This window comes from Terrapene carolina, unplaced genomic scaffold (assembly GCF_002925995.2).
Source record: "Terrapene carolina triunguis isolate 2854851 unplaced genomic scaffold, T_m_triunguis-2.0 Scaffold234, whole genome shotgun sequence".
Classification (NCBI taxonomy): domain Eukaryota; kingdom Metazoa; phylum Chordata; order Testudines; family Emydidae; genus Terrapene; species Terrapene triunguis.
This window is the reverse complement of record NW_020664585.1, coordinates 17,158,590-17,185,369: the sequence shown is the minus strand read 5'-3', so window position 1 is coordinate 17,185,369 and position 26,780 is coordinate 17,158,590. Positions and strand designations below refer to the sequence as shown.

The window sequence follows — 26,780 nt, the reverse complement described above, 5'->3', positions numbered from 1 at the left end:
CATTCTGGGCCGCATAAGGCAGCCCATAACAATAAACAGGTTAAGAAGCACTGATCTAGCACCAGTGGAGGAACTCTTTCCCTCCACACACAAACACAACTCTCACTCTATCTCAAATAAAGCAATACAAGAGTTCAGACAGGTGCGTCTGAGTATACAGGAACCAACTGGGATTACCATCTAGGGTCCGTTTATCATTGTTAGCACAGATACTTTTGAGAAAGGTTAAACACTATAGAAATCAGCTTTTTTTTTAAATGCCTAAAGTGTACACAGTGCTTGGCCTCTCCTTCCACCCCAAGTGCTCCACGTACAAGTGATCCCTTAAAATGTGGGACCAGTGCAATGCAGCAGTATGAGAAACCCAGAACAAAGTGTGCTTGGCATTTCACTGACCGGTCTAGTGGAGCTCAGGCATTTCAGAGCTTATGTCTACACAGCATTTTGGACTGAGCAGGAGCAAGCTTCCCAGCCCAGTTGACAGATTCAGCCTAGCAGGGCTTGTGCTAGTGCTCGAAAAATAGCTGAATGGAAAGTGCTTTGAAGTTGCTGCTTGGGCTGGAGTTCGGGCTCTGAAGCCCATCCCCGTCCTTACGCTTCAGAACCCAAGCTCCAGTTCAAACAACTTCAAAGTGCTGCCTACTCAGCTATTGTTAGTGCTAGTGCGAGCCCCACTAGCCCGAGTCTGTCAACCCAGGCTTGGAGGCTCACTCCAAAATGCTGTGTGGACATACTTAAGGGTACACCTACCCTGCAATAAAAGACCTTCTGCACGGCAGGTGGCTCGGTGGCAGCTGGCCCGGGTCAGCTGACTGGGGCTCGCAGGGCTTTGGCTGCAGGGCAAAACTTTGCAGTGTAGATGTTCGGGCTTGGGCTGGAGCCCAAGCCCTGAACCCTCCCCGTGAGGGTCTCAGAACTGGGGGTGCAGCCTGAGCACCTACACTGCAATTCTCAGCCCCGCAGGAGAAGCCGTGCGAGCATGAGTTAATTGCCTCGGGCTCTGAAGTTTGTTATTGCAATGGAGATATGCGCGTCACAGAGGCTCAGGTGACAACGGCTTTGCACTCAAGTGTTGCCTGCTGTCTGAGCCATGAAGCAACTTCCTGTTACCCACAGGAGGCGTTTGTACTCACTGTTTAGATTTAGAAGGTGGGGAGGAGACAAGGCTGTAAACAGACATATACAGGAGGGCTGGGGTTATGTTGTGGGCAAAACAGCAGGTTTTTGTTTTCAAAAGTCTATTAACTAATCTTCTCCTTTTCCCTCTGTATGTAGCAAAGGCCTGGCTTGTTACACAAAGCAGGCTTTTCAAACCCCAAAGCCTGAAAGCTCTGGGCCCTTGTCCAGCAACCCTTAAGGCAGGCAAATAGTCCCCATTGCCTAAAATGGGGTTTCTTGCCTGAGAAAGCATTTGCAGGTTCTGGTCCTCTGTTTATAAACTCTGAGCAAGGAAAAGTTATGGAGGGAAGTCCAGCCAGCAAGGCAGTATTTCCAGTATGCTGGCTTTTTTAAGATGTGCATGTGTCACACGGAAAATTATGAAAGAACATTCTATTTAGACGTAATTTGGATCTGTAATGGTCCGGTGCGGGAGCTGGGCCCTCTCAGGGGCCGTCGGGAGCCAGGCCGATTCACTAGGCGGCCTCAAATCGGTCCTCGGGATCCAAAAGTCTCGGGGCTCCGCCCCTCAGGCAGGGGCTAAACAAAAGCACAGGGTTAAACGGGCCCCAAACGCTAGCTCAGTGCGGGGCCACACACAAGGGTCCGAGGGGCTCAGAGCCTCCCTGCAGGCTGAGCCAATACCGCGACCAGCTAAGCCCCGGCCCTCAGTCAGGGCGGGGCACCTAACACGTAGGGTTAGTGGGTTTTGGGCGCCAGTCCTTGCCTCAGGGTTGGGCAAGAACACAATCTCAGGGCTCAGTCCTTCCCTCAGGAGCTGAGCCGTTGTAAGGCAATCAGGGGGACGCCCAGGCCCTTGGTCCGGGCGGGCAATAAAGCAGGGGTCAAGGGGCTCAGGTCCTTGCCGTAGGAGCTGAGCCAAACAAAAAAAAACAAAGTCAGGGAACCCAAGCCCTCAGTCAGGGCGGGCAGCAAACAAAGTCAAAGGGGCCCAGGCCCTCAGTCAGGGCGGGGCTGCAAACAAAGTTAAAGGAGCCCAGGCCCTCAGTCAGGGCGGGGCTGCAAACAATGTCAAAGGAGCCCAGGCCCTCAGTCCGGGCGGGGCTGCAAACAAAGTCAAGTAGCCCAGGCCCTCAGTCAGGGCGGGGCAGCACACAAAGTCAAGTAGCCCAGGCCCTCAGTCAGGGCGGGGCTGCAAACAAAGTCAAGTAGCCCAGGCCCTCAGTCAGGGCGGGGCAGCGCACAAAGTCAAGTAGCCCAGGCCCTTAGTCAGGGCGGGGCAGCACACAACGATCAGGGGTTCAGGTCCTGGTAGCAGGAGCTGAGCGCTTTGGGGCCGTCCGGGCCCTAGGCAGGGAGGAGGAGAGACTGCCACCCAGCGTGGGGTGGCAGGGGGGAACACAGGCCCACCCACTCCACTGTGTTCCAGCCCGGGGCCCTATCCGCAGCAGTCTGTCTGCCGCGGGGTCAGTGGGGATCCTGCCCGCAACACACTGACATCAGTTCGGGGTCTGCTATCCTCGGGCTACTTCCCATCTCCTCCTCCTCCATTGGTACCTGTTCCTCGTCGGGCTCGGCAACGGGGTCCCACACCATGGGCTCCTCGGTCTGCTGAGGGCTGTCTCGGTCGGGCCGCTCCTCTGGTCTCGGGGCAGGGGAACCCTCGGGCCGCTCCTCGGGATACCGCACACGGGGCAGGCTCAGCCAGTCCGCCTCAGGGTACCTCGCTCGGGGCAGGCTCGGCCAGTCTGCCTCGGGGTACCTGGCTCTGGGGAGGCTCGGTCCGTCGGCGTCAGGGTACGTGGCTTTGGGGAGGCTCGGCCAGTCCGCCTCGGGGTACCTGGCTCTGGGGAGGCTCGGTCCGACAGCGGCAGGATACCTGGCTCGGGGCAGGCGCGGTTTACCAGGAGCCCGAGCAGGAGCGTCTGGCCTCTCCGGCCGCTGGGCTCCAACTGAGTGCTGGGGCTTGGTTTTTATACTTCCTGTCCCGCCCCTGGACTTCCGGGGGGCGGGAACAGGTGCCGGTGGCTCCGCCCACTTCCGGGGGGCGGGAACAGGTGGCGGTGGCTCCGCCCACTTGGGGGCCTGTTCTGGCTCCTCCCTCGCAGGGGCCGTCGGGAGCCAGGCCGATTCACTACAGGATCCCACAGCATATTTTCTGAATTTTTAATTCTCAATCTTTATTTTATTTGAAAACAGGATAGTCTTTCATAAGGGTTAAATGTGCTTCTGTTATACTTATTCAGCACCAAGAGTCAAAGCCTCCTATTTTCGATAGCACAATTTGTTGCTGTGGAAATGATCATTATGACACAGAGGACTTAGACTTCAGATAGAGAAGACGTAGCAAGAGCAGATGAGTTCTTAAAGGGGGGGAAATACTTGTTTTTCATGCACATCTTATCAGTAATAAAGCACAAGAGAGAACTGAAGTGCAAAATATATGGTAGAAGAGCAAAACTGTTTCTAAAACTAATATTCTTCAAAGATTACTGTCAAGTCTCAGTAACTCATCAATGAAAATAGAATTGAGGAAAGAAAAAGCAAAAAGTTGAATGAAAAGGCACAATCTGTTTGAAATTTGAAATTTATCACCAAATCTCACATCCAAGATTAAATTTATGCCATAAACATTTACCCAGGCAGAAATAAAAGCTAGTATTCTTTTAAAGATACTTTTATATACTAGTACTGGAAAGCAGGGTTAAGACACAATGTCAGCTGTTAAACACTCGGCTGTTAAACAATGAGGACTGGAAAAACTATTTGAGCTTTCCCCTCAGCAGATTCTCTCCCTTTTTGAGACACACTTCCAACAAAGCAGTCAGGCTACTTTTGACCATGACCTACTTTCTAGCAAGCATTAAAAAGCCCCTGCACAGAGTTTTCTCTAGTCTGTCAGCTGACACAATCCATTCCTCCTGGGATGTGGAAGGGCAGCTTTTGGATGAAGCATGCTGATTGCTTAAAATTAAATCACCCTTTGTTACTGATGCGTGTGAATCGCGAAGATATGACCTATAATCCCTGCACATCAATTAGTTACACACTCTGAATCCCTTTGGTCCGTGTCAACATGTTCATCATTCCCCTGTTAAAGACTTGTTGCTAATGAGATTTTGACTCTGCTGGATACATACCAGTCTGAAAAACAATCAAAACAGACTCATTTTGTTCTTCAGCCTCTCATGGATAGTGATGGTGGGGAGCAGCAAGAGTTTTATTTACTCAATGCAGAGCTTTCCAGATTCCTTAACTGAGTTAATGTTAAAAAATGTGAGTCACCTAGTAATCTACCTAATAGCCTATGGCAGTAAGGGACAGAAACAGAGAGTGATGCCATCGAGGATAAAAATCTCTGCAAACTCAACTATGATGGCAAAGTCACTGAGGAGTCAGAAGCATCAGACCCTGAATTGGCCAGCCACAGACAAATCCTGTAGCATAATGGACAAGGTGCAGTAGTGTAGAGACTTTGGCCCTACTGTAGGCTGAGAACCACCAAAATGGGATACTGGAGATGGGGGAAAAAAGCAGATACAAAAGATAAAAATAGATTTGTGTCTTACATTGTGAATCCATTGCTGAATCTCTGCATACATCTTTACTTACACTTCAGGTTCTTTTAGAGATCACAAACCTATTGTTCTTAGTTTCACATCTTTGACGTTCGAGAAGCAACCACACTGGACATTCAAGAAAAATGCAGATGATGTTGCTTGGCTGTTTCAGTTTTAATTGCAGAGCAGCAGGCGTACTGAGTACTACTTAACATTTTAAAGTGAATTTAATGCTGGTGAAAGGTGCCACACTGACAGCCTTGGAGACAAAGTCTTTAGTGAGTACACACAACAGATACGCTGTGGGAAATAGAAGTGCAAGCCTAACCCCAGTTAAAATTGACCAGTATGCCTCAATGCTGCCTTGGAGGTACCTGGTCTAGGGGTAAGAAGATAGTTCAGTCTCCAGACCCATTCAAGCTACAGCTACTCTGCTGAGTCTCCTACATGACTGCCAGCTGTGATGATATTTTATCACATGGACAATTGTCCACTCAGAGCTAGACCAATACCATCAATTCATTTCCACAGGTCAAACAACAGCCTTTAGTTGATAACGACTTTCATTCACTACAAAGTAGATCCAGATTTGGGCTGGTGGCTTGGAAGTAAAAAGGGGCATCTCTCATTAGCTACTTCCAGGCCATCAAGTCCCAACAGTAAATATTTAATTAAACTAACACTCCACATTAATCAGAGTCCTGCCTTTAGGATTGCAGAGATTTGCTTGATGGTATAAGCTTGAGTCGCAGAATCTGGCAACAGCACTGCCATAACAAAGGGAATGTTAATAAAAGATGTATGGAAAGAGAAAGAACAGGACAATAGAACCTCAGAGTTACGAACACCTTGGGAATGGAGCTTGTTCGTAACTCTGAAATGTTCGTAACTCAACAAAATGTTACGGTTCTTCTTTCACAAGTTTACAACTGACATTGACTTCCTACAGCTTTGAAACTACTACGCAGAAGAAAAATGCTACTTTCCCTTTATTTTTTTTAGTAATTTACATTTAACACAGTAATGTACTGTATTTGCTTTCTTTTTTTTTTTCCCTGGTCTCTGCTGCTGCCTGATTGCATACTTCAGGTTCCAATGAGGTGTGTGGTTGACTGGTCAGTTCGTAACTCTGGTGTTCATAACTATGAGGTTCTACTGTACAATATAAAATATTAGACCTGCAATTTTAATGCAGTCCGAGATCTTTTACCAACCCAGACACACAGTATCCATAGCCAAATCTCACACAGTTTATGGAAAATACAGAGAAACAGAAGTACTGAAAAGCCTTAAGTCTCAAATTTTAGTGAAGTCTGGACAAGAAAAGATCTGTAGGGAGCCTCATACTGAATCTCATCTAAGGCTACAACATTGCATGGCTTCCAAGTGTCACAAACACAAAAATGCATCTAATGTACCCCATCTTCCACCAAGATAAGAAGTGGAGTGAAAAAAAGACCATCTGTTCAGTCTGTAAAATCTAAATTCAAATACTTATTTGCTCTAGGAGAAATAAAGCATTAGCAATAACAGGATACATTTATGTGTGTGTGTCCAGGGCCAGTCTACTGAATACCAAAACTACCTGTCATTCCCCAGATCCAGAAGACCAGGAAGGTACAGCAGCTTAATCAGCACCTTGCTGTGCTTTTTTAATTAGCCTCCCTGTTCATTGTAAATTTAAATAATAAAGTGTTTTTCAGAGTTTTACCTTTTGGCTGCGTCACAAAGAACCAAATATGACTCTTTAAAATAGATACAGGTGGTGACACACCTGTAGCTTGCCTGAGTGTAATATACACACCTAGAGAAAGGTAGAACAACCTACAGGTAACTGATCTATGTCCATTATGAGAAGTGAGAGTGGGGAGGAAGGAGGGCAGGGGGAGAAAAGCTACATATATTTTTAAAAAAGACAACGACAACAGTTTTCCAGCTAAGGACACAGCCCACTAACCCTGGTAAGCAAGTGATCTTATAACGGTCACCTTCGTTCCCTCTATCCTCCTGCTCCTTACATTAATTTTCTTTATGACCATAACTAGTTATGGCATGTCGAATTTAGATTGTTCTCTTGGTAGGATCCATGTCTGAACATGTTTCTGTGGGATGCCTGGCAAACTTGTGAACACTAGCCAAATAAAATATTAATAGTTTCACGGTACACAAAAAGGTGATCTTTTGGCACAAATTTAAGAAGAGTAAATAACGGGAAGCTGAAAGGAATAGTCAAACCCTTTCATCTTAATACGTGCAAATCTTTTAAACAATGCCTTCAACTGCAGCAGTGAATTCCCCAGAAGCCAAGATAAGGGGCTAACAGGGTATTCAACACATCCATTCAAAGTATGCAGGTCACATCTTTTTTGTTTATTTAAAGTACAGAGAACGATATATGGGGCAAGATTAACAGGGATTCAGTTCAAAAAAGTTGTTCTAGTTTTTAGTACCTTTGCTCAACCATGAAAAGTTGCAAATCACTATTTCTAACACTATCACAAATAGTGATAAACTATCTTTCCCAAACCTGAATAGCAGTGCTGTGTAGCTCAAAAGTTTGTCTCTTTCACCAAAAGAAGTTGGTCCAATAGAAGATATTACTTCATCTTCTCAGCTACAGCTCGAACTCTTATTTTGTGTTTGTACAGCACCTAGTGTAATGCGGGTCCCCCAGACACTACCACAATACAAATAAATATTTAACTGTCAATCTTGCAGTACCTTACCCTTGGGGAATTTTTTTTTTTTTTTTTAAACACACAGATGTTCAATTTGGTATAAATTTTGAAGCAATTTCTATTAGCTCTGTTTTAACACTAAAGTCTCAAGGCATTTTGTGGCAGTTCAGTTAAGTCTCTTACTGGTATCTTATATGCCACAAACATCAGATATTCAGGGATCAAGACAACCAGAGGCAGGGTTAATTCATCCAAAATAATTCCTTAACAGTTGAAGATTTCCTTGTACATTATGATTCTTGTTGATGCTTTTCCAGTGCCACATTTCAGCTCAGTTCTGGTTTCCCCTGAAGTTGTGATACATGGTGTGCATTACAAAAGGACTAAGAATAAAGTGGGATAGCATGCTTTGTGGGGACCACCTGCTGTTCCAATGAACATAGCAGGGGTCCCAACACTCTGAGATGATGTGCATGGACATGCTAGCAAAACGAAAGCTGGATCTTTTGCCACAAAATTCATGTAATTACATTTAGATTGTTCACTGAGATTTACTAATTTCTGAAGCAAATGAGGCAATAAGGAAAATGTGGTCCAAGCACTACATATTAAATAGTTTATCTTGCTGAAAAGGGCTTCATGTGAAACTTGGCACACAGAATAGCCACATGTTCCTGCAGGTTCATCCTCAAGATATTTGAGCCAGAGGCCTCTTACCCCCTCCAATTGTAAACACATCTGGAGAGATCTATTCACAGCTCAGTACAGGAAAACTCACTCTCTCCTGAAACATTGCTGCAAACACAGGCCATGGGAATACAGTCACCAGCGTTATCAGAAGGCATTCTCCCTGGCTTATTCTTATCTACGAAAGTGTCTCCGCTTCTGGAAATACCCAAAGGGCGAGTTACTGAGCGAAATCAGACAGTTTGGCAATCATGTCCCAATAGGCACTGGTAATATCTTTAAGCAGTTCCAGTACATAATTTTGAACCTTTTTTCCTATCCTACACAGATCATGTAGCCGAACAGATAGATATACTTATGATCATTCTCCTTTTCTCCCTTTTTCCGAAGTATGTGAAAGCCACAGTGTGGCCACATCATACCTAAACCAAGTCTCTTTAGGGAAGCTTCCACTAACACAGGTTCCTCATGAAAGGTAACTGTTCTCTACTTCGTAATAAGCTATTCTACACGCAGAGAACCTGTGTATTTTTCGTCACTGAATCTTTTATTAGAACTAAAAACAGTCCAAGAAACAACTTTGCTCCAAGTTTCCAAAGACCCTCCTTGGCAAGTTTACCCCAAAAGTAAAAAGGTACACCTGGTGTGACATTTACACCTGCAAAATATTTGAAGACTCAATTGAAAGTTGCACAAGTCACAAACAAAGCCATCCACTTTGGATTCTAGGGCCACAAATGCCCCATCCTCTTCATCAGCATGGATCCTTGAAAAGCATCCTCCAGAGGAGACCTGAATTTCTGATGATCCCTTTGGCTGGGCTCCAGGCAGATGAAACCTGAAGCTACCACACGACTGAGAAGTGATCATCCATTTTCAGGTACCCATGGAGAAAGTATTCCATTGCCAGTGGAAGTTCCTGCTCTCCCACATGCTGTCAGGGGACATGTTTGATCATTTGGATTTCAAGCCTATGCTCCAGGTCTTGAGCAGAAAAAAGATCCATGCTGGGAGGAATGGGCAGCACCTCTGAATTTATCTTGCTAAAGAACAGTATCTGAGCAGTGTGATTATATTCCCTAATGATTAGGGGATCCTGGCACTGCAGAAACAGAAAACTAATGAGGAGATAGCCTACGTGCAAGAAGTTCCACAGGCTCTCCATCTGATAATATTTTCCTTTAACACTGACAGGTTGACAATGCTTATTGGACTTCATAGAAAGAGAGTGTTCTGTATGGATGTGAGAACAATTTAGGAAAAATCTCCAAGAAGAAAAACTGGAAAGCCACATGAAAACAGAATTAACAATGCTCCATGCCTTGCTTGGCAGGCCTTGAAAATCCTACAGTATGTCTGAACACAATTACTGTGTTGTAGTAGCATCCGGAGGTCCAGTCAGAAAATGGAGTACTCCAATGTACTAGACACTACACACAACAAAAAGACTGTCCCTGCCTGCCCTAAAGAGCTCTAAATGCTCAGGCATCTCGCCTTCCTAAACTACTCGTACTCCCCCAAATGTATTACTCTAGCTTCAGTAAAGAGGGATCTCCTTTAACCCCAAATCCTTGTCTAATCATAGCCATTACGCACCCTAAGACCGCTCACAAAGACTGAATTGGTTGGATTTCAGCACCTTCCAGGACAACAACAATTTTTCTTTTACCATGGACTCAAAATTAGTTATAATAGCTGTTCTAGACTTTCTTCCTAAAGGTAATTAAAGGCTGTTGCTGCCTATTATCCGAACACACATCCGGAGCAATGTAATTAAAATGTCAATTGCGGCAAGTTATTACACCATTCACACAGACTAAGATGAAAAAGCAAAATCATCTTTCATTTAACCAGCAAAGGTACTTGTCATCTTCACAGACTCAGGCAAGACATCCATACCGTCCAACACTGAGTTCAAAGAGATATGAATGTGGTCCATGAAGCTCATCTACCATAGGCCATTTCTGAAAGATTTGGTCCAATGTTGATTTGAAAGACAAATGTGGAATCTAACCTCTAGTGAGTTGTAAAAACTTTGTCACAAATTCGCTGAAGATCTGGCAGCCATTCCTTCAATACATCAATACACCCTCCTCACAGTTTTTACACCATGTGGTTTCTTTTACCATAATACTGTAAAACAAGAAGGCAAGATTCCAGCCCTATGATATGAGTCAATGCCTAAATCATTTATGATCTAATTTCTTGACTCGGTCTTGTCAATTCTTTCCATTTCTTTTTCTCCATCTCAAAATAAACAGATTTTAAAACACACAGATATTTAAGGAAGTTTCACCTTCGCCCTAACCTTTGCATCTTTTTCCAGCAGGATTTCCCCTATTTCAACAGCCAAACAGGTGTTTTTTTTAAAAGCAGTAAGAATTGTTTTAAAATATTTTTATAGCGTGCAATGAATACATCCGCAGACAGTGAAGTCAAACTTTTTCATATCACTTCCATTAACCTGACAAACCAGTCTCTCACATTTAGTGCAACAGTTAATTTCTCTGGGATGGACTGAATTTTAATTACTTGAGCAAAAAAAACCCCAAATATGTTTCCATAAACCGCCAGAACTAAGGCTTTGTCTACTTTTGTCGGTCAGGGATGTGGGGGGGGGGGGGAAAACAAAAAAACCCACCCACGACTGACATAAGTTTCACTCACACCAGTGCCGGTGTGGACAGTGCTCTGTTAGCGAGAGACATGCTACCGCCGCTCGCTGGGGGTGGTTTAATTATGCTGACAGGAGAGGTCTCTTCCGCCAGCACAGAGCAGCTACACAGGAAACCTTACACGTGGCACAGCGGATCAGCTGTGCCGCTGTAAGGTCTGTAGTGTAGACATAGCCTAACAAGACACACAGCAATATCCATTAGCATTTGGAAGAACTATTAAGCCCTTGATAATGGGCAAAGATCTAATTTGTAAAGGGCCTGAGAAGCCAGGGACGGATTAGGGTTTTGTGAGGCCCCTGGGGCAGAGCAAGTGGGGACCCCTCCCCATCCCTTCCACCTGCAGTGCGTCGCTCCCTCCCTCCCCCACCCATGCTCCTGCAAGAGAAATGGGGTCAGGGCATGGGGGCTTGCCCCACTCCACCTACCAGGCAGGTGGAGCGAGGCAAACCTCCACACCTTGACTCCATTCCCCGGCTAGAGCGCCGGGCAGAGCGGGTCAAGCCCCCGCGCCTTGACCCCACTTCCTGGCTGAAGCACCAGGGTGGGCAGGCAGAGCGGGGCAAGCCCCCCCGCCCCGCCCCTGCTCCCTAGCATGAGCACCCGTTGTGCGGAGCAGGTCAGGGTGCAGGGGTGCCCATTTTTCCAGGGCTCTCCAGTTGGCCGGGGCCCCAGGCACAGGCCCCATTGACCCAGTGCCTAATCCACCGCTGTAAGAAGCAAACATGAATGAGGGTTTTTAAAAATATATAAATGAATTAATTCAACTGCAACACTCACTTTTTAATTAGAGGCTAAAGGGTACTTCGAAACCTGTGTGTTAGTTTCCCCAGAAATTCATGCTGCTTTGAAAACAATCGATTATCACCAGGAAATGAACAGAGATGGTTCTGCTGGGAACAATTTTTATCCCATTCAGGACCATGGTACAAGTTTCAAAGAAATTAAAGTGCTGAATGTAACAAAGCCAAGGCGCCCCCCACCAACTCCAAGACTGCACACCACCTGCTCAGCCAGGCATCACATTACTATGTGCACGTTGTTCAGCATTTCTTTCAAACAATGGATTAAAAAGGTACATTGTCAAGGCTCATCGACTTAAAATTGGACCCACCAGCAGTGTTATGATTGAGGAGGCACTAATTGCCCTCTCTCTGCAGCCCCATTCTTCTGAGACAAGGCACTGAAGTGTACCACAGTCACCTTCTCAATACACTTTTAGAAGAGCAGAGCTGACAGGCAGTGGGAGGAAGTCTGATCCTGTCTTCCTAGAGAACCCCTATGCCCAGGATTTTTTGTTGTTGATGCCGAGACTCTCAGATTAATATTAGCCATGTACTGGAGACGTCTCAATCCCTCACCCCACCTATTTATTTTAAGTAAAATAATCTCAAGGGTCAAGAGAGTGAGAGACTTAAAAACATTCATCCTTTTAAGCTACGTGAGACTTTGGGCAGACAGAACTAAGAAGTTTATTTTGAATGAGAAAGGGGATTTTCCTACAAGGCCGGGGGGATTCTCAGCCTTTACCCCTCAGCAACCCCGCAGCCAGCCACCCTTTTCCCCTCCAGTGACTCGACCTTCGGCCTCCTGCAACTGTTCCTCTTTAGTTGTATGCCCCAGAATCCTTTGTGTTGCTTCATGGAGCTCTTAAGAAGCAGGGCAATAATTGAGGGACCAGGACTTGTTTAACGTAGGGAAACGAGGGTGGTATTTCAATTGAGTTAGCTCAAATCAAACTAGCTTAACTCAACTAAAACTCCACTTAACGCAGTGGTCCCCAAACTGGGGTCCGCACAGGAACATTTGAGGGTTGCAGCAGGGTCTGGGCCAGCCCCCTGGAGAGCAGGGTCCAGGCCAGGCCCGCTCTGCTCCAGCCCCACCCACAGGCGCCACACCTGGCTGCAGCTCTGTTCCTGGCCCCACCTCCAGGCTCCTGGCCCGGCCCAGCCATGGCTCCAGCCTCAGCCCTCTTACCCCTCTCTGCATCCCCTGGGAGCCGCAGCCCTGCTCCCAACCCGTGGCTCCTGGAGTGTGCGGAAAGGCAGCACGACATGAAAATTTTGGGGACCACTGACTTAATGCCTACACAGTTTAACATCTTTAGCTGCATTTTAGCAAGTCGAGTTACATTTTGGCTATAGGCACTCTGATCAGAGTACAACGCAGCCAGCTAACTCACCTTCAAATGTGCTTGCCTGTATCTTAACAAGCCATCTTTCCTGAAATGCTCCGCCCAGAACTGGGCACAATACTCCAGTTGAGGCCTAATCAGCGCAGAGTAGAATGGAAGAATTACTTCTCGTGTCTTGCTTACAACACTCCTGCTAATACATCCCAGAATGATGTGGGACTGTGTCAAAAGTCTTGCTATAATCAAGATATATACACTTTCAGAATGGAGAGAACTAAATAGTCCCCCCGGAGTCTGTACTGGGACCAGTACTATTCAACATATTCATAAATAATCTGGAAAAAGGGGTAAACAGTGAGGTGGCAAAATTTACAGATGATACTAAACTACTCAAGACAGTTAAGTCCAAAGCAGACTGCGAAGAGCTACAAAGGGATCTCACAAAACTGGGTGACTGGGAAATTAAATGGCAGATGAAATTCAATGTTGATAAATGCAAAGTAATGCACATTGGAAAAACATAATCCTAACTATACATATAAAATGATGGAGTCTAAATTAGCTGTTACCACTCAAGAGAGAAATCTGGAGTCATTGTGAATTAGTCTCTGAAAACATCCAGTCAATGTGCAGCAGCAGCATTATCATTAAGAAAGGGATCGATAAGACAGAAAATATCATATTGCCGCTATATAAACCCATGGTACACCCACATCTTGAATACTGCATGCAGATGTGGTCGCCCCATCTCAAAAAAGATATATTGTAATTGAAAAAAGTTCAGAAATAAGCAACAAAAATGATTAGGGGTATGGAACAGCTTCCCTATGACGAGAAATTAATAAGATTGGGACTTTTCAGCTTGGAAAAGAGACGACTAAGGGGGCACATGATAGAGGTCTATAAAATCATGATTGGTGTGGATAAAGTAAATAAGAAAGTGTTATTTACTCCTTCTCATAACACAAGAACAAGGGGTCACCTAACAGGCAGCAGGCTTAACACACACAAAAAAGCAAGTATTTCTTCACACAACACAGAGTCAACCTGTGGAACTCTGACAGAGGATGTTGTGAAAGCCAAGACTATAACAGGGTTAAAAAAAGAATTAGATAAATTCATTGAGGATAGGTCCATCAATGGCTATTAGCCAGAATAGGCAGGGATGGTATCCCTAGCCTCTGTTTGCTAGAAGCTGGGAATGGGCAACAGGGGATGGATCACTTGATGATTACCTGTTCTGTTCATTCCCTCTGGGGCACCTGGCATTGGCCACTGTCGGAAGACAGGATACTGGGCTAGATGGACCTTTGGTCTGACCCAGTATGGCTGTTCTTATGTTCACTGCTACCCCCCATTGCCCCCCCATCTACTAGACCAGTGACACTCTCAAAGAAGGAAATTAGGTTGGTTTGGCATGATTTGTTCTTAAATCCACATTGGCTATTACTTAGAACCCTATTATCCTCTAGTCAGTGGTTTTCAACCTGTGGTCCGCAGACCCCTGGGGGTCCACAGTCATTGTCTAAAGGATCCGTGAAAGGCTGTCATTACCATAGAACAGTGGTTTTCAACCTGTAGTACATGGACCTCTGAGGATCCACAAATTATGTCTAAGATTTCCAATGGGGTCTGTACCTCCTTTTGAAATTTTTTAGGGGTCCACAAATAGATAGGTTGAAAACCACTGCTCTAGGTACTTGCAAACTGATTAATAATTTGTTCCAGTTTCTTTCTGGGTGTCAAAGTTAGGCTGACTGGTCTATAATTCCCAGGGTCCTCTTTGTTCCCCTTTTTATTGATAGGTATTATGTTTGCCCTTTTCCAGTCCCCTGGGACATCAGTCATCCTCCATGAGTTCTTAAAGATAACTGCTAATGTTCCAAGATTGCTCCAGTTAAATAAGTACCCTATAGTGCATCTCATCAGGCCCTGATGACTCGAATACTTCTAAGTTATCTAAATATTCTTTAACCTGTTCTCTCTGTTTTGGCAGCTCTCCTTCCCCAAAAAGAAGAGGACCTACACTTTCCTTCATCTTTCTCTTGCTCCTAATGTATTTATAGAACCTCTTCTTATTGCCTTAATGTCCCTTGTGCCTTGGCCTTTCTGATTTTTGTCTTTACGTGCTCGTGCTATTCTTTTGTAATCGTCCTTAGTAACTGTGGATTTCATTTGGATTTTGGCTTCCTCAGACAAAGGGGTGCCTCCATGCAATTTTTGTATTCACGCATCTATATTGGTTTAGAACAGTGGCTCTCAAACTTTTTTTACTGGTGAAGCACCAAAGAGTCCTGTGGCACCTTACAGACTAACAGACGTATCAGAGCATGAGCTTTCACATAGCAAGCCTCTGTGTGCGACCCCCCTTATCAATTAAAAACACCTTTATAAATGCTGGAGGCAAAGCGAGGTTTGGGGTGGAGGTTGACAGCTCGCGACCCCCCCATGTAATAACCTTGCAACCCCCTGAGGGGTCCCAACCCCCAGTTTGAGAACCCCTGGTTTAGAAGCAGATAGATAAAGGAGTACCAAAAAAAATTGTGCTTAGATCAGCCCTAGGAAACAGATAGCAGAGATGAAAATATTTCCATTGTTTAAAGAGAAATTCGATGCTTTGCTGTGCCCTAGCAGATCACTTCTTAATTCATTTCTGTGAAGTGTGCTAAGACTTACAACACCCCCGCATTGGTAAGTATTAGTTTTCCCATAATTAAAGTGGAGATAATGAAGCACAGATCTCAGAAACTTGAGAGATGGGGGAGGCATGTGATTTGCCCAAGGTCACAGAGCAAGTCTCTAGTAGAGATGCAGGAACCCAACTCCCAGGTCACAGTAGTGCACTCTCCTCACAAAAGGCAGAATATCAGTGAACTGGAGTGTAACAGAGATTAATATTAGAAAAGCTCCCCCGTTTTTCTTCTTTGCACTACTTATTTGTGTTAAATGAATTCATCCCATTTTTAAGATATTCCTCAACTCAGAATGGTCTCCCTTGAAACTCCTTTGCCACAATACACACATTTCTAGCTGAATCCAGCTCGATGATCTGTTCATATCTGACATTCCATCAGACCAGATATAATCTGAACAACTTCATTCCTTAGAAACAGGTACATCTGATCCCAGCTGGCTGACTTGTGTGGGCATGCTGGGCAGTGCTGTCATATGCCAGTTACGTAAAACATCCCGTCAAGCACACAACTCTTTGCGAGCCCAAGATGTCAACGTGCTGATCTCAGTACAAGGAATGAGATTACTATAGCTTTTCTACTTATTCGGTGTTGGATGGAACTTCAGAGACGTTGCTTGGGGAAGCGTCCTGGCAAGAAGGCAAGACAGCCAGAAACACCCAACAGGTTGTGGCTCAGCTGCAGGAGATGCTGAGTCTGGTTCCAAAATTGTAACCATAGTAACATCAGTGTTTTAGATCACAACACACCAAGTAAGGAATTATGAGATTACTCTTTGGAGCAGCTCATGGACAATCAAAGAGGAAGTCAGAAAGGTCAATGCAGATTTGTTTCTTCTGCGTGGACATTGGCATCCACACTGTACCTCCCGGGGATGTTCAAAAACAAGGAGGAATTAAAGTATGAGGCAGCAGAGGGAGGCGGGGCGGGTATAAAGAAAAATGTTTTTTTAAACCATACATCAAAAAAAAAACTAACCATGGCACATTTGTAAGTTCCTTCAGAAGAGGAAGGAAGTGGTTGGTATGCTGGCCTGGGATTTGGGAGATCCAGGTTCAATTCCCTAATCCCCACATATTCCCTGCATGACTTTGGGAAAGTCGCTTAGTCTCTCTCTGCCTCAGTACCCCATGTGTAAAATGGGAATAGCAGCCCTGCGCTGCCTTGCCTTACAGGGCTGTGGTGGGGATAAATACAATCAAGACTGTGAGGCGCTCAGATACTACATTGATGAGGGGGGGTCATATAAGTACCTAAGAGTTTGATAGCTAGATAAAAGTTAGTGCCTATAGTTAACACTATGAAAAGTGGCTGTCCAGCACCTCTAACATGCCTAGCTAGTAGTGAGCCATAACAACTTGAGGGTAAACTACACAAGATTCCAGCACTGTTTTTAAACTTCACTACAGAAAAAGGGAAAATGATTTATTCACAACCATGTCACCACCTTCTCATTGGACCAGATTTTCTTCCAGCAAGTCCACACAAGGTAACTTTGTTGTCCGGATTATGAAACTACTCTTGCAGTTAACCTTGCCTAATTTATTTCTTTAAATAAGCCTGGAGACGCAAATATCTGCATAAATCACCAACTCATCACAGAAAAATTTCTTTCTGCCTTCGGCTCCAAGCAAATAGTATGAGGAACAGAACATGGCAACACAATGATGGATTACGAAGATGGCACTAAAATTATGATCTGGCTGCACAAACTTAAGGCTTTAAATCCTCTCCCCACCCAGCCTCTCTCCCCAGCACAGGTTTCCTCCTCCTACCTCCCAAAACTATCCACCTCCACATAGTACAGGAGATGCCCTTCCAGGAAACCCAAACTCAATGTCTCCCAATTCTCTTCAGTCCCAATCTTCACCCCATTGATCCTAGGCTGGGCTCACCACAGGTGCAATGACAAGGAATGACATTTCTTTCTTTCTCCTGTCTATGGATTCAGCAATAAGGCAACAGGAGTGTCTTCATTTTTTTCCTGCAGCAGTGTATGTAACTTCTTCCTTCAGAGGATACAGCCCTCTAGATGGGGTTTCTCTCTTCCCCGCCAACCTTCAGAGGCTGGGTTTCCAAAGACAGGGGTTACGGGAGGAAGGGAATTACTACTGAGGTGAGGTAGGCGGCCAGTCAGGTTGGCATAGCTGAGCCTCAGAAGTCTGGAAACCTGAGTCATGGCTCACAGACAGACTGAGTGCTCTCAGAGATCACCAGGAACATTTTGCACTGGCCTCGCTAGTTCTTTAAAGTACAGTCTCCATCAGCTGAAATTATAACACAGGCCTGTTCCTGAGACAAGAGTCAGCATGTCAGAACACCATGTTCATTATGGCCAGTGATGGCAATGGTCCACCATGGAGCAGGGCTTATTGAATTAACATAGTAAGATGGAAGAACCTTGCTACAGGACCACTTCATGTTCTACTGAAAGGGAGGGAAACTGCTCTGCATCTGGCTTGCACACCACATGTCAAAAGAAAAGGGGCTTCTCTGAGTCTATACTACCATACATAAAAGACTACTAGCACGATTACTCCCTCTTTTTGTGTTTGCACAAAGCACTTTTAAACACAATGCTCTGCATGGTTTTAAAAAAATAGGTGTCTTAAAGGTAATCTGACAATCTGGGAACAATAGATCTATCTGGCTTTGAACAAGGTTCCAAAAGCCTTTAGCTGATCTGTGGAGTAGTAAGTGCTTGCAGGCTGGGCAGAGTGGATGAAAAGGCCATCATTCCCCCTTTCCCTACCTACCAAAAGAAGAGCTTTGATAATTTCCCCAACACACTAACACTCTTGCAGGTTTGCTACCAGCTGCATAATTAGTATTAACTGAAGAGAATATTTGCTCTAAAAGAGCCTGCTCATGTTTAGAGTTTGGAATGTTGTATCCAACTTAAGCATCTCCTCTCATCTGCCTGCTGGGGAAGTCTGTAATCAAAGAGGACACAGGAGACATTTCAAAAAGCAATTTCTTTCCACAGCACACTCTGAAATCTGAAATCAAAGCAGTCTAGTGACAATTCTGTGTAATGACTGCCACCTTGTGCTCAAAGAAGAAACTGCAATTATTCTAGAGAGCATATTGCAAGGAAAGACTCCGACACAGACCATAATTAAAGGAACAGTTGTGATCAGTAGGCCTGAAATCTGATCTGTTTTTGTTTTGCTTATATCTGTTTGCAAAGTCTTTAACTATTTGTCTTTTATCCCCCAAAATAAATACGTTAATGTTGTTGTTTTTTAAAACGAGCAGCAAAAGAAATCAATGGCAGCAGCATAACACTGACAATAATGCTTCACACTTATATGGTGCTTCATGTGTTCAAAGTGCTGTACAAACTAACCATTCATACGCAATCCTACAACAAACTAGCATACATTTAGAATGAAGGGAAGAATAACAAAGCAGCTTGCAGTTTTAAGATTTAATCTTCCATGGGGTTATTATACACAGTGAGATGGAAGAAAAGATTTTAAATTTACAGAAGACATCGTAACAATATCCCTTTTAAAACATCATCTAACAGCATTATGAGCAGCAAAACCTCTGGAGTTATTAGCACAGGTTAAGATCACTCATTTTTGACTGAAAAGAGCCATTAACCAAAGTTCCGCTTCCCTCTTACAAGCAGACCTTCTAATCCAATCAGAGCCTTTTCTTGGAACCCTAATTATTGCTCTGACTAATCAGGCTTGAGGGCGTCAATGGTGGTGGAAATAAGGTCAGTTTACTCATGCACACAGTCTCACTGAAATTTCTACGTGCAATGCAGGAATAAGACAAGCAGGATTCAGCCCCAGGGCTCAAGTTCCAGGGAAACCTAAACATCCCATTGTCAGCCTCTGCCACTACAAATTTTTCAGGCTTGCTTCGTCTTTCCTACCCTCCAAGCACGGATCAGGCACAGACTACATTCCACAGGGAAAGCAATTAGGACCATGAGAGCATTGTGGATATTAGCATTCAGTCAAAAAGATTTCCCATTTTTTTGGTTAAAACAAACATGTCCTGGTAAATCTTTATTTTAGTTTCAACACTTGCCCCTATAAATAGCAATTTAAAAGCCCACAGAACCCATTTATGGAACTAAGAGACAAAAGTTTCTCTCTTCACAAATCAAGTAAGAGCTATAAGCAAGTAAAACAACATGTATTTTATTAACAAAACCATTACTACCTACCTCCCCTGTGATTGGATTAGTCCCATACTTCTTTATCCAAGGAACAATACTCCTGAAAAGAGAGGAGATAAAACAGGAAGTCATACAGAGAATTAGGAACCCACATTCACTGTAAAGACCTGTTTTATCATCTTCAACTGGTTATGAAAGCCCAACTACAGAAGTATTTGAAAGAGGCAAGTAGCACCAAGTGACCTTTTATCATGGATACTGTACTGCAGCTTTGCAAAAGGTTAGGAGCACACCAACTCCGTCCCATGACAAAGTGATATTTTACGTACCCTACAAAAATGTTATTTGCCCTAGATGAGTGAGCAAAGCTGATGCACACTCCACAGCAGAATTTCCCCCCACAGTATTTATGGATGGCTCATTTCATTAGATAAACAAAACAAACAATGTTCCCTTCTGACTTTTAAAAATGAAAGACAAAGGCATTTTTTAATCTGCAGGTCTTGGCTTTTGCTGACTGCTTGCTGCAGTTTAACAGTGGTGAGTACATCTCCATAGAAGAAGAAATGAAATCCAATGACCGAATAGTCCCAAAAACCTCTAAGTGAGCTGAGAGGGAAACGAAGGCATTTTTAGTGTTTATAGGACTCCTCTTCCCAATGCACATAAGTAGGCAAAGTGACCCCCAAGTGCTGCTGCATGATGAATTTTTCATGTATTATAACTCTCTGAGTCCCTTCACACCTAAGGTTCCCTACCATGCTATCAAACTGGTAGGAACACAAAAGGCTATGGACCATCATGCAATAGCCTGTGCCAAGAGGCACAGTTAAAAGCACGCTGCTCCAGCACAGAAACACTGTGCATTTACAGCAACAGCTGTAGCCTTCTACATATAGCTATGATTTTGAGAAACAGAAACATTTGAGAAGCGAGACAGGCTTGGACTAGAAATCTAAGCACCAGAGGGAGAGAAAGGAACTTGTGAGTTCTAATCCCAGTTCTGACACAGATTCCAATCACAACCTCGAGCAAGTCACTTACCCTATACAAAAACTAAAACAAACAAAATAAAAATGGAAGTGAATGACTTACAGCAAATCAAAGACTGTTCCATCTGGTGTGCAAACTGGATATTCGAATGGTTGCAGAGATAAACTAGGAAAAAGTACACATTTATTTCAGATTTATCAAAAAGTCACCTGGAAAGTCACAATACTAAACTAGCAAATATCATTAGCTTCTATTTGAGCCCTAAACCCAGGTCTACATCAGTGAACATAAAGTGAGCCTTGCAACTTACATCAGACTATGTGGAACTTACTGATACTGCATCTTGATTTCTTTCATTCTAGCATCTGTGTTTCATCAGCAAGAAGTAAATTCTAAGCACAAAGAACTAAGATGTGAAAGGTCCTTGCAACTTAATCATTGGCTCTAAATGATGCAGGACAGATCAAGGATATAAAACACAGTGAAGGGGAACAATTTTAGCATCAAGTCTAGAATTTTATAAGTATGAACTTATTTGAACTTTGCATGTTAATTCTTTGCAAATTCCTTGTGAACTTTACAGTTATTACATACAACCTCTCAGACACTGGGCTTCATGGAGTCAAAACATAAATTTCAATCCTTGCTGAAATTTTGTTAGTGTCACATTAAGGAACGATAGTTACTTTCCCTGATGTCTGTCTGCTCTATCTACCACTACAGGAAACATGATCTGGTTAAGGACTCAAGACAAAAAAGATTTTTTTTTTTTTTTTAACTTACCTGCAGTGATCAAAAGATAAACGTCTAAAATTTGCCTGTGGAATATCTGTTTACAAAAACAAAAAGCAAAATAACTTTCATAAATCCAAAGTATTTTGGGCAGTAAAGATGCTTCTGATACTTATGATTAATCTTACATGATATATATTTGGAAATTACTGTTTTTGATATGTCAAGTAGTAATTTGCTCCTGACAAAGACAAATAGTCTAAACCTTGTGAAACAGTAACAAAAATCAAAACTTCACAAACCAATGCAGAGCAAACCTCAAGTCTGCTCCACAAATGAAACTGGAAGAGTTAGAAAAAGGCAAGCTTTTAAAGTAGTTGAGATACTCCTTGGCCCGTTTCCCCTTCCCCCAATTTTTGTGGTTTTACAACTACATTATCCTTTTTTTTTTTTTAAATCGCTTCCTTCTCTCTTTTTAAAACCCACACTGACAACAAGGGAATTTAATCAACTATAAAGGGGAAAAGTGAAACTGACAGTACACAAAGAGCTGTCAAATGTACCATGTACAGTAACTCCTCACTTAAAGTCGTCCCGGTTAAGTTGTTTCGTTGCTCGTTTAAAGTTGCGCAATGCTCCCTTAAAACATTGTTTGGCAGCCGCCTGCTTTGTCCACTGCTTGCAGGAAGAGCCGCCCATTGCAGCTAGTGGTGGGGGTTGGGGGGGGGGCTTGGAACTAGGGTGGACCGGCAGCCCCCCATCAGCTCCCCGCTCCCCTAAGTTCCCCGTGCAGCAGCCGCCCAGCAGGCTATCAATTGCCGGCAGTTCAGCTGTCCCTCCCCCGACTGCCATGTGCTGCTCCTGCCCTCTGCCTTGGAGCTGCTCCTGGGAGCCTCCTGTTTGCTGTGCAGGGGGAGGAGAGGGGGACTAATGTCAGGGTGTCCCCCTCCTCCCTAACCCTCCCCCACCCCCCGCTTACCCCATCCATAGAGCAGGGACAGGACAGGGCTCCTACAGAGAGTCAACTTGCTGATCTATTTAAAAAGGCAGTTTACTGAGAGTGGTGTTAGCGTATTTAAAGGGGAAATGTGCATCACTCTCTCTCTCTCTCTCTCTCACACAGAGGGTGTGCGTCTCTGTCTGCCATGCTGTCTCCCCTCCCTCCATTCCTGCTGCCTTGTAGAGTGTGAGGCTACATTAACAACGTGTTAACCCTTGAACCTACCCCCACCCTCCCATTTACATTAATTCTTACGGGGAAATTGGATTCACTTAACATCGTTTCGCTTAAAGTCGCATTTTTCAGGAACATAACTACAACGTTAAGCGAGGAGTTACTGTAAATAAGCTTGGGGAGGGCACTCCAAGCATGAAGGGCCATCTGAAAGAAGGAGTGGCGATACCTATGGGAAAAAGAAACAAATGACATCAGAGGCTTTGACACTTGGAAAGGGTGGAGGAAAGAATGGGTGAGACCAGGTAAGAGATGTGACGCACGGCCGTGAAGGCAAAGACAGGGAGTTTAGGTTTGATGGACAATATAACGTGATACTACTAAAGACACTCAAAGGAGAAGCTGGGGATGACATGGTTGAAACAACAGCATTTTGGATTTGTGGACAAGGTTAGCATTAGAGACCTGAAAGGAGATGACAATTGTAGGTGGAAGATGCTCAGGACGTGGACAAGCGATTTAGTTATAGGAGAGAAACAGGTGAGATTTTCAAATTCTGTGGAAGAAAAGGTGACAGAGTTTGGCGGAAGCCTGTCTGTGAGGGAAGAAAGAGGGTGGAGTCAAATATAACACCCAGGCTACAGGTATCAGGACCCCACTGCGACTACAAGGATGGTGGAGTTGCTAACCCCAACTGAGAAGGCAGGAACTGGACTGGGTTTGGGAGGAGCTCCGATGTGGTGATGCTGAGATTGAGATGGCAGCGAACTATCCAGGATGGTACTTCACAACACCAGAGGGAAGTGCAAACTGAGGAAAAGGATACAAGCCCAGAGTGGAGAAGGATATCTGAACGTCATTGATGTAGAAATGATAAGTAAAGTCATGTACAATAAGCACATGGGGTAACCAGAGGACAGGACATAGAGGGAGAAGAAAAGAGGGCTAGAATGGCACCTTGAAAGATTCCAGCAAAAGAAGAGGGTAAGCAGAGAAAAAGAGGCACTGAATGCATGGTTGGAAAGGTAGAGCAAGATCCAAGAGAGGATACAACCAAGGAAGGCAAGGAAGATAGGACATGATGAAGGAGAGAGCAGCCAACAAGATCAAAGGCAGCAGAAGGGAGAAGGGGGGAGCATGGCAAGTAGGCCTTGAGACTTAGCCAAGGGAAGGTCATTCACAACTTCGATGAGAGCTGAATAAGGAAGTAAGGGGAAGGAGACATCAGCACTGAAGTGTGAACATACACATAAAATATAGAAACAGTCACAAGAATTAATGTAGAAAGAAAACACAGCAACTTTAAACCATTTACCTGATTTCTTTCCTCCATAAAAGTGTGTGTATTCTGCACATGTTATGTACCTAAAGAGTAAAGGGGGGAAGTGTTAATGCTTAAAACATCGCACTACAACACTAACTATATTTAGCAAAAATTGATGACTCTTCAAACTTAAAAAGTTCTATTAATAAGAGATGTTAAACATGCTTAGTTATTTGACTTTTTCACATCTTCACCCAATATTAACCAACTCTGATATTAGGTGTCACACCTTGGCCTTCCTAATATCCAGAACAGGGCCTTTGGGCAATACCACAATAATAAGAAAAGAATAGTGTGCTGTCACTATATCCTGCCAGAGGTAGTGACAGCCATGTTATAACACAATTTTATTTTATTGCCACCACGGATGGGAAAGCATAATTCCACAATCACATCAGGGAACTGTGCTTTAAGCCTGGGAGCTAAAGGACCAAGGCTGACCCACAGCTCCCTAGCTGTTGTTTCGTATTTTCCCAGCCAAATTTTTTTTTTTTAAATTGTGTAATACAGATATCCCAAGCTGTGAGCTTGCACACAGTATTTGTAAAGCAGACATGCTCTTGATCCTATCTAGCCGCTTCTGAACCTGGGAGAGTAAAGGCCAGTAATCCAAATTAAGGCCACTCTAATTCTGACTGAATGGGGGTGTTCTGTTGACATGCGGATTTAAGTGGTGTAACTTCAAATTCACACCTTTAGTTAATTCTTATTAACTTTCCCAGATGTCCCCATGTAGACAAGCTCTAAGGCTATGTCTACACTACACAGCTTTTAGTGACATGGCTGTGCCGCTACAGCCGTGCCACTAAAAGGCGTGCAGTGTAGCCACTGTTTGTCTGCAGGAGAGAGCTCTCCGGCAGACAAAAAACTTCCACCCACAACGAGCAGTGTTTTGGGGGAGGGTGTGTGTTATTTTAAACACCTCTGAACGACAAAAGTTTTGTCTTTTGTTTGCCAGTATCGACAAAGCCTGAGTGTCTTTTAAACCTGAAGATTATTTCATTGAGCCACCCTCAATCACTGGATTGTGCCCAGACCAGGGGTTCTCAAACTGGGAGTCGGGACCCCTCAGGGGGTCGCAAGGTTATTACATGCTGGTTTGTGAGCTGTCAGCCTCCAACCCAAACCCTGCTTTGCCTCCAGCATTTATAATGGTGTTAAATATATAAAAATTGATTTTAATTTATAAAGGGGATCACACTCAGAGGCTTGCTATGTGAAAGGTATCAGGGAGTAGCCCTGTTAGCCTGTATCTACAAAAACAACAAGAAGTCTGGTGGCACCTTAAAGACTAACTGATTTATTTGGGCATAAGCTTTCGTGGGTAAAAACCTCACTTCTTCAGATGCATAGAGTGAAAGTTACAGATACAGGCGTTAAGCTTATGCCCAAATAAATCTGTTAGTCTTTAAGGTGCCCCCAGACTCCTTGTTGTTAAGGTGAAAGGGGTCGCCAGTACAAAAGTTTGAGAACCACTGGCCTAGACCCTGGCCCTGCCTGCTCTACCCATGCAGCCCCTATGTGGGAGAGGAAGGGGTCGGCTCAGAGGACTCGCCCGCGGCCTATCGGGCTGCCCCAGAGGCAGCGGCATTCGGGCAGCGCCGCACGCACAGGCTTTGCGAAGGGCTTTAGGCTCTCCCGGGCCGAGAGGCGCCGGCTCGGACACCCAGCGCCGGGGTGCCGCAGCCTGGGCGGGGCGGTTGGGGAAACCAGGCCCGGCCACCCTCCCCGAGCGGCTTCCACGGGGGCGGCCATGGCAGAGGGCCCTCGGGCCGAGCCCCGCCAGGACAGTCCCCCCCCCATACACTCACATCTTATCCTTCTGGTGCTGCCGCTTCCCCATGGCGGCGGCTCCAACTCTTCCCCGGCACAGGAGACGCGCCCCCTACCAACGGGGGGGGGACCCCAAGCTGGGGCAGACCACCTAGCTCCGGCCGGCGGGCTCCTCCAGGGCCAAAGCCGGCTCTCCCGAGCAGCACGGCGACTTCCGGTAGAGCGGCGTGCGCCGCTGAACTGGCCCCCCGGAGAACCAGGGCGCCCCAAGTACCGTTCCGGCCGCTCCTTCTATCCCCTCCCCTGGCGTCCCCGGGCTGTGAGGGAGGGTTCTGGGTCCTGGCACAGCGTGAGGCTGCGGGGCTGGGACTCGGAGAAGGGGCACCTGGGCTGCAGCGCGCAAGGGACCGGAGCCAGGATGTGCAGATGCTCCCAGCTGAGCATCACCCGCTGTGACTTAGTTCTGAGATCTTTCTCCTTCTGGCTGGAGAGGCAGCCCTGCTCCCTGAGACAGACCGTAATCGAGGAGAGGAAAGAGCCTGTGGTAGTTTCCAAACCGCTGGGGAATGGAGCGAAGGAAGGGGGCGGGGGGGCTATTTCTAGAAAACAGCAAATCTCTTTTGTCCAGCTGTCGATCCCATTAATATAACAACTGTTAAACCGTTGCTGTTATGAAAGGTAGATCGAGCTCACTAAAGTAACGAATAACGAAACAAGGACAGCCAAACAAACAGGAAAGAAAAATGAATGTGTTAACAGAAAGCAAAACCGTGGGTGGAGATGGAAGAGAAAATGCTAAGAGGCGAGAGAATTTACCCTCTCCGTGGTTTAAAGCTGAATCTAGTTTTCCCACCGTAAACCCACACCCACCTCGCACACCAGCTATACACCACTCCCCCGAAGCTAAAACCACCGTCCTGCATTAAGTTCCACCTACAGGAGCTTAGTGCTGGGTGGAGTTGTCTCTGAAAATTAGGCAATAAGTAGCAATAGCCAAACTGAGGTCAACTCTACAGCTGGAGGTTGGCCTAGCCTCTCCCCCTCCCCCCGTGTCATACTCTTTAGCTGCTTGTCCTAAAATGAGGTTTGCTTTATGGGTT

At 45.0% G+C, this 26,780-nt stretch overlaps 1 protein-coding gene across 1 annotated transcript in view; it reads right to left on the bottom strand.

Moving 5' to 3' along the window:
- The window catches only part of PPIL2 (peptidylprolyl isomerase like 2), a 135,433-nt gene extending 109,559 nt beyond the window's left edge, over window positions 1-25,874 (bottom strand). Inside the window, exons 1-5 of the mRNA XM_026656924.2 lie at window positions 25,719-25,874; window positions 23,899-23,948; window positions 21,461-21,506; window positions 20,780-20,842; window positions 19,733-19,784 (exon numbers count right to left, since the gene is read on the bottom strand). Coding sequence (XP_026512709.1) covers window positions 19,733-19,784; window positions 20,780-20,842; window positions 21,461-21,506; window positions 23,899-23,948; window positions 25,719-25,750 — 243 coding nt within the window. The 5' untranslated portion in view covers window positions 25,751-25,874. The remainder of the gene's footprint in view (window positions 1-19,732; window positions 19,785-20,779; window positions 20,843-21,460; window positions 21,507-23,898; window positions 23,949-25,718) is intronic.
- Window positions 25,875-26,780: the final 906 nt, after the last annotated feature.